Genomic DNA, 8,524 nt, shown 5'->3' with positions numbered 1-8,524 from the left:
ATCCCTTTCATTTAAGTTCAATTTGAGTTTGTGTATAGAGCTCTGGACATAATGAGCAGCGAAACAGATAAACTCCATAGACATTTAATCAAAAGCTCCACTTTTACATCATGTTCTGACATCAATAAAAGAAGAGAAAAAAAATTCCAAGTCCAAAGCAACCAAAAGTTTTCTGATACCAAATTCAAGTCCTAGATGAAACCACATTACTGGACAACTTCTTGCTCTTGAGCTTGTCTTTTAAGAGGAATGATATATATTCCATTCCTGGCTTCCTTTATTCTCCACCATCGGCCCAATCTGAAAAAGAGGAAAAAAGATACACTGAGCGTAATGTCAACATGAAGAAATGTGCGAATGCTGTGCAAGAGCCAAATTCACTTCACATTTGTGCCATCTAGTGTCAGAACAGTCTTCATACAATTAAGCCCTTGTAAATACACACATTAGGATAAAAAAAAAAAGAATATAAAAGAAAAAAAAAAAGAAACGCATATACACACACACACACAAATATATATATTTGTGTTTAAAGACCAATGGCTGTTATAATATATATAAATAACATTTAAATAATGACCAAAACTTCCAATTAACTGAAGAATATCTGTTGGGCTTTTACTTTTGTTATTACATAATAATTATTAGGTTTTGTAAATTACACTATTTAAAATGACAATTTCTGTCAGTTCTCAGGTGCAGTTAATAGCAACACTTAAAAATACTTCACCTGTGCTCCTGTCCAACTCCCGCCACGAGAAACTTCCCAGAGTTCGAGAACTTCAGACTGTTGACAAATCCAGTCTAAAAGAGAAATAAAACAAGCTTATTAGCATTGCTTATACTGCAAGTACACTTACTGTAAGAGACACGCTCATCATGACTGAGGACATTGTGCAGTTGTGAGAAATAGAGAAAAAGTTGTATGAACTGATACATTATTCATCCTCTCCGGGTGAAGTAGGTGGCTTTATCCACACACACAATGGGATGTGATTCAATAGCAGATGGGCAATAACCAGTCTAATAGAGCTGTATGGATGTGTACTGCTCACCATAGGGACGCTGAAGAGCGGCTCCAGGCCTCTGAATCCCTGCCCACACTTCCACAGCTGCACCGCTGAATTATGGGAGCCTGGGGAGGGACAACAATGATGTTGATGGTAATCAGGTGTTTGGAGAGCAGTCTCGTATGGAAATGCAGAAGGCGGAGAGCTTTGTGAACAAGGTCAAAGTGGAACGAGGACAGATTATGATGGTAATATTGCACTTGTGGGTAATCGTGTGTGTGTGTGTGTGTGTGTGTGGCAAAAAGGCAAATGAGAGTTTGTGGGTGGTTGTAGTTTTAAGTGCAGTGTGTTTGTTGGCCGGGAGTGATACCTGGTGCTGTGTGTGTGTGTGTGTGCACCTGAGGCCACGATGTCAGAGTTGTGCAGCGCCGCCACAGAAGACACCCAGTAGGGCTGCTCCAGACCCTTGTTGCCATGGCTACCGTGGGCTTGCTTCACTGTGCTCACCGGCTTCTTCTTATTAACCGTCCAAATAGATATAGAGCTGTGCAAAACCAAAGCATGAGTGAAATGGAATAATTTATTCATTAAAGTTGGGCTTAACACTTACTTTTTCCCAAGAAGCAAATGTGAAAATAAAATATACAAAACGAAAAGCACATTAGAAAAAAGTTAGGGGTGCAATGAAAATTCATGGAACACAAAGATATAATTTACATGCAAAATTATTTAATTTATTAGAATATAAAAAGTCCACTAGGTTTTTAAGCGTTTCTGTTTCAAAACGTATTTTATGTTTTTTTTTTATTATTTATAAGCCTGCCTGTGTGTGTATGTGTGTGTGCATGCATATATATATATATATATTTATTTTGGTGCACAAAAAGTATTCTCACAGCTTTATAAAACCTATTGAAAAGAAATATGAGATGCGGACTATAAATGCCACTTATTACATACGCAATTGTTATTGCTAAAAGTCATCCAGTAACCTTATGTTTAAGAATAAATATATCAAAACATCTATAAATAAGGGTTTAAAATAGTTCTCAGATAAATATTTTACAATAGATTTGATCTCATTTATTTATACTGGCCAAATAGAATTTCAACTGTTTTAACAATTCTAATTAAATGACATTTATGCAGTCTTGCTGATAAGGTGGACATCTTTTAGCTATTTTAAGTGGAAACAGATAGGCCTATATTTATTGCAGAGTAAATACTATTGTCTGACTCGTCACATTTTTTTTTTTTTTTTTTTTTTTTTTACAAAGGAAATGTATAAATCAAGTTGTATCCTTCAAATACAGTGGTATTTCTTAGAATATTTTTAGATGGTTTCACACGCCATTAACATCTCAGTGTAGCTGTGGTTGAACAGTAAGTTTTTATCACTGGTCCTATTCAAACCACCAAATCCAGAAATGTCTGCCATAATATGGAAGTTAGTATGCATCCTTGATCATGGTTCTCACTACATGAGATCTGCAGTTTCATTTAAAGATGAATTCTTGTGCACCTATAGCACTCCCTGCTGTCGTAAACACAGCACACCACAGGAAAAGGTCAAGCGCATCCACTACAAATAGAATTCTGTTATGACTTTATACAGCCTAATTTCAGTGTTAAACTCTCTTAATGAGAGCAGAATTGTTAATGCAAGTGTGTATCAACATGAAAACAGTTTACGTCATTACTTTTCTCACTCCAGGAAAAAGAGTTCGTACACATGGTCTCGAATGTCCGCACGGTGTGTACATATTTACACCAAGTTTACTTCTTATAAATCCAGATATGTGCATGGAAAATTGTGTACGCATGGAAAAAAGTCTTACCCATCATCTCCACCTGTGACCATGTGTTCTTCATTAATAAGCTGGATACAATCAATGGAGCCCCTTCAGACCGAGGGAAGACATGCAGGGAGGTGAAGATAGAAGACTCAACCATTTAACAGGTCAAATTTAGAGGTCATAATTAAAGAAAGGTCATGAGCACAGACTTAAACTCACTCGTGTCCATGAAAGACAAGCTGTGATTCTTCAGCAATTTTCCACACTCGGACCGTCCTGTCTCGTCCTCCTGCAGTCACGCATCTCTCTCGGCTCAAACAGTCCAACCCTGTGATCATGTCCTGATGGCCGAACCTGAGGACAGACACAAGCAAACACCAAAATGAACCCTGAGAATAAAGAGGGGCTTTATTTCGGAGCTGATGTACCTACAGGGTTTCTACATAAGCGTTCTCGTCCACGCTCCACACTTTTATTGAGCGGTCGTGTGACGCGCTGTAAAGGGTGTAAGTCCCTCGTCTAAAGGCCAAACCCTGAGGAGGAGGAAGCAGAGACGTTCAGACAAAATCAGACGAATGAGAGCAAACATTTAATACTACCATCATAATAACATCTAAATCTATATTAGAGACGTTTTACTCACAGACACAGCATCTCGGTGTCCTTTAAACTTGTACAGATGTTTACATGTCATCGGATCCCAGATCATGATGAGTCTATTCATGTCTCCACTAGCCTATAAAACAAAGAAAATAACACACATTCAACAGCATCCAGCTTTGAGTTTTTAACTAGCTGACAAAAACTGAAACAAAATCTTATAACATTATAGTAAAAACAGTATTATTGTGCAATAACTGTTTAATACAGTTTCTAATTGAATTAATGCGGTCAAAGGTTTATTCGCATCCAAAATAAAGGTTTCTGTTTACAAAAAATATATGTATTGTGTATATTTAATAATATAAATTTAATAATAATTTAAATATAAAATATTTATATATAAATTAAATTAATATAAATATACACGTAAATTTTTCTAAATATTTACTGTATGTGTGTGCTTTTATATATACATAATAAATATACACAGTACACAAACATTATGTAAACAAGAACTTTCATTTCGGATGCGATTAATCGTTTGAAAGCACTAATTTGAAACTTTTACAATGTCATTCATTTCTCTGATGATAAAGATTAATTTTCAGTCTTCGGTGTAACACGATCCTTTAAAAATCCTTATAATATTCAGATTTTCTGCTCAAGACATTTCTTATAACTATCATTTATCAATCAGTTGTGCTGCTAAATACTTTTTTTGATAAATAGAAAGTTCAAAAGAACAGCATGCATTTGAAATAGAAATCGTTTGTAACATTATAAACGTCTTTACTGTCACTTATCAATGTTTTATGTGTAATTGCTGAGGTTCTAAATGCTTTATTAATAATGACTTAAAATAAACATTTCTTCAACATATGAAAATACTAGATTTCAAACATGAAACAATCGAACATAAAATTAAATTAATTTCAATAAGTTGGTCACCTGGGTATGAATATATTAGGACATGGACACAAATCCAGCCCATTTAATTCCAAGGCTCAAATTATGGACCAAGAAAAACTAATTGGAAGAGAAAACTGATAAATAGTATGACCCAATGAGCTGCGGCTCTCACCAGGTATTTCCCATCAGATGATATGGCCATACACAGGACGTGAGCGGTGTGTCCCACATGACGCGCTTCGGTTCCCTTCCGTCCTCCTGCGATCTTCTGCACCTTCTTCCCGCTCTCCACCTCCCCTGCAGATCATACCCATCTTTCATTTAGCAGTACACTGACTCAAGCTCATACTGTACAACACGAGCTGAAGTGCCAGAAAACGTATAACACTAAGCAGAAGGAAGACTCACATTTGATGATGGAGCAGTCTTTGCTCGCAGAGAAGATGTATTTCTCATCAGGGGTGATGACGAGACATGTGACGGGTAGTTTGTGTCCTCTCAACAACCTGATCTCTGCTGGGTCTGGAGCTATGAGCTAGAGGAGATGTCACGGTGACGTCAGGAACAGGAAGTAACAGTGGGATACGCACAGCAGCTTATAAAAACTTCACTCACTTCTTTGGCTATCAGTCTTTGAAGTTTGCCTTTCTGTTCCAGCTGAGAAAGATGAAGAAAAACCAAGTGATTAGGAGAAAACCACTCACTGCCGCGCTGTATAACATCTCCCAAAATAACAGTTTTAACCACAATCAACAGATTTTGAGCAAGTTAATAAAAAATGTCTTAACAAATGGTTAGTTATCAAACCCGAAGACCTCCGTTTATCTTTGGAACACAGTTTAAGATATTTTAGATTTAGTCCGAGAGCTCTCAGTCCCTCCATTGAAGCTGTGTGTATGGTATAGTGTCCATGTCCAGAAAGGTAAGAAAAACATAGAAGTAGTCCATATTGTTATTGGGCACGCCAGAAAACACGTCAACAGCGTCGTGAACTCTCTCACAACAGACCCAGAAGAGAAGACAATGCGGTTTAAAATCGTCATTTTTGTTATTTTTGGACCAAAATGTATTTTCGATGCTTCAAAAAATTCTAACTGACCCTCTGATGTCACATGGACTACTTTGATGAGGTTTTTCTTACCTTTCTGGACATGGACAGTATACCGTACACACAGCTTCAATGGAGGGACTGAGAGCTCTCGGACTAAATCTAAAATATCTTAAACTGTGTTCCAAAGATAAACGAAGGTCTTACGGGTTTGGAACGACCTGAGGGTGAGCCATTAATGACATATTTTTCATGTTTGGGTGAACTAATCCTAAATACTGTCTCAGGAGGAATTCAAAGACATGTTTTAGCTCAAAGGGGTTCAGCTGACAAAATAGTTTGGGAATCCATGTGATAAATGAGTGTAAATATTCATAACTTGTTTTATGCTGAACATTTACTGGAAGAAAAGAGGGCAAACACTCTTAAAATCCAATTTGAGTGATGACAGCCAGCTGAGGTGAACCTACCACATCCTCCTGCAGTCTCCCAGAGATGAGGTCCGCTTCAAATGACTCCTGCTCAGCCTTCGTGTCCTCTACCGAAAGACAGCACACAGAACACAGGTTCAGAGAACAGTGCGATCAGTCAGACTCGACTGGATCTTACATCTCACAAACCTTCCTCTCTCAGCTGCTCCAGGTAGAGTTTGGCCAGGCGAAGTTTCTTCTCTTGCGGCGTCTCCTCGATCTCGTCGTCTTCGTTTTCCTGTTGTTTTCTGTTTGGTTCAGCACTGCAGAAGAAAGACATCGGCGATTGTTTTATTAGTAAAGGAATATAACATCAGCGTTCAGTCAGCATAACAAACCAAGCTAACGTTAGAGTAACTTAGATATGTTACCTTTCATTCTCTGAGTCACTCGATATTTCTTCATCCATTCGCTTACTGAACTTCTTTGACCGGCCTTTGCCATCATCTGCATTACTCTTGAAATTCAAAAGCATAATTAAGATATGAGTTTTTTTTATCAAACAACTTTATAAAAACTAAAAAGAAGATAACAAAATTATACAGCTAAATGTAGACGTACCTTTCTTTTTAAATCTCCTTTATTAGGAGCCGAAGAGATGACCTTTTTCTTTATAAAGAAAGACGACATAATGCAGCATAAAACTAACGTTTTATGAAATAATTCACAATTGCTTCAGATAACTTAGAACTGCTTGGCTTCCACTCACATGGTCACAAACACATGCTTCCTGGAGCTCTTCTTCTCTGATGGTTTGCGTGTGTGTTTGCGCTACAGCGCCGCGTAATGGAGAGACGTTACATTACATCGACCGCTCCAACTGAGGTACTGTGATTGTATATACAGTTTAGGATCTGTTTTTATACAGTCTATCTGTAGGACTAACACTGATATAATCAGGTTTTTAAATTAACACTTGGGGAAGTTCATGCAAGCCAAAAATCTTTACAAACACAGCCACAGCACTGTTTTTCGTTCCTGAAAGAATCAAACCTTTAAATGATTCGGTTCAAACGCAATTACACTTATTAACAGTGACTTGCAGATATCAGTATTCAACATGTCATGTTTAAAACATTATTTATGCATTCGTAAGTTCAGGTTAAAGCATTCCTTGTCCCTCTAAGCTGCATTAACATGTAAATACATCTTAATGCCACTTCATATGCAACTTCTGCAAAGATTACATTTGTTTTTACTTATTTCATTTAAGTAACAGCCTGTATGTGTTTTTATTAGGATTGACTGATTAAATATAAGAAGTAAATAGGAGTTAATTGATAAAGAACATCTATTGGTGACAGCATCCTAATTTTACAGCATTTTTACACAAGTGCCTAAAACTTTTTACACTGGAGCTTTGCAGGTAGGTCTCTTGAAGAATCTTGGAGATGTGAGCACAGTTCTTCTGGATTGAGTCTGTCTCAGTTTGACCTGTTCTTCTTGTCACTCCAGACAGACTGATGATGATGATGATGATGATGGTTAGATCAGATCTCAGTGTGGAGCACTGGTTGTTGTCAGACTCCTTGTGCAAACTATAACCTCACTGGACTATTGGCAAAATTAATGTTTGGAAAAGTAAACTGATATTTCCTACTAACACACTAGAGCAGAAGATAGAAATAACTTACTTTAGCTGCTGAAAATACTAGTGTTCTAATAATTTGGCCACCACTGTATGTAATAAGAAACATTTTAACATTTCTATGAAGCCGGTATTTAGAATACATTGTATTCTTAAGGCATTATAATGAATGCATAATGCATTATATATATATATATATATATATATATATATATATATATATATATATATATATATATATATATATATGTGTGTGTGTTATATCAACTCATGAATAATCATAAAAACAATTATAATACATGTATATAGTATAATGGACTGTATCATATCTTGACATTAAGATCTGCACAGTATCTTACTTAAGCTTGTGAGTGGTTAGATGTTGAGTGTTATTTGAGTCTTTCCTGTGGAGCTAATGTTAATTAAATTATGTGAGATTAATACTCCAACTGAAAAAAAGCAATGTTTTACATGGTTTGATTTCACTATTAACAACTTTGCAACTACCTGTCAACTCATTAGAGTATTAATATGCTCAAGGATGGTAGAATCTAGTATGGTAGAATAAGTTGAAGTATAGTCAGTTTATCTGTTGGTTGAGCATCAAAATAAAGTGTTGGAATATATTTACAGTAGCAGATATACTAATACTCTAATGACCGCTAGTTGATATGTAGTTACAGAGTTACTTATCAACAGCTGTATAAAGGGTACCATCAACATAATCAAATTGATATTACAATAAAAATAGTTGTGTCATGTTACACACTCATCTTATCTGATATCTGATCTTATGGCTGTTTGAGAGATTTCATTTTTCATAGAAAGTGTTACCAAAAATAGAAATAGTGTTATTACTTTTGTTATAATTATTAATATATAGTAGTAGTTGTTCTTAATTATGCTAATAACTACTAATAATAATAATACTATACTACTACTATTACATGAAATATACATAAAATACATGCACAAATACTTTATTACTGTATGTAATAATATACTACTGTACTAATACTACTATATTATATATACATAAAATAATTGTACACATTTTAGACTACTGTACATACTATAAAGTTATATATACTGCCAAAATA

The 8,524-nt window shown here is 35.7% G+C and overlaps 1 protein-coding gene across 1 annotated transcript; it reads right to left on the bottom strand.

Moving 5' to 3' along the window:
* Positions 1-68: 68 nt before the first annotated feature.
* rrp9 (ribosomal RNA processing 9, U3 small nucleolar RNA binding protein) lies at positions 69-6,593 on the bottom strand. Its single transcript, XM_052568585.1, has 15 exons — positions 6,398-6,593; positions 6,208-6,293; positions 5,987-6,099; positions 5,837-5,904; positions 4,934-4,975; positions 4,727-4,853; positions 4,491-4,615; positions 3,450-3,542; positions 3,239-3,339; positions 3,026-3,160; positions 2,849-2,911; positions 1,409-1,554; positions 1,056-1,135; positions 731-804; positions 69-300 (listed from the first exon to the last, which is right to left on the bottom strand). Exons 1-15 carry the CDS (start codon positions 6,464-6,466, stop codon positions 207-209), a joined length of 1,416 nt encoding a protein of 471 aa, XP_052424545.1. The 5' UTR covers positions 6,467-6,593; the 3' UTR covers positions 69-206.
* Between the last annotated feature and the right edge of the window lie 1,931 nt (positions 6,594-8,524).

The sequence above is a fragment of the Carassius gibelio genome, chromosome B11 (genome assembly GCF_023724105.1).
Source record: "Carassius gibelio isolate Cgi1373 ecotype wild population from Czech Republic chromosome B11, carGib1.2-hapl.c, whole genome shotgun sequence".
In the NCBI taxonomy this organism is placed as follows: Eukaryota; Metazoa; Chordata; class Actinopteri; order Cypriniformes; family Cyprinidae; genus Carassius; species Carassius gibelio.
The sequence above is the reverse complement of the archived record's forward strand: the minus strand, read 5'-3'. Positions and strand labels throughout refer to the sequence as shown.

Excerpts from the sequence above, each read along its gene's own strand:
- rrp9 (XM_052568585.1), bottom strand. The coding sequence starts at position 6,466 with ATGTCGTCTTTCTTTATAAAGAAAAAGGTCATCTCTTCGGCTCCTAAT. Across the intron at positions 5,905-5,986 it reads GGAGCAGCTGAGAGAGGAAG|AGGACACGAAGGCTGAGCAG; the intron begins GTTTGTGAGATG and ends GTCTTTCGGTAG. Across the intron at positions 4,854-4,933 it reads AAAGACTGATAGCCAAAGAA|CTCATAGCTCCAGACCCAGC; the intron begins GTGAGTGAAGTT and ends CATCTCCTCTAG.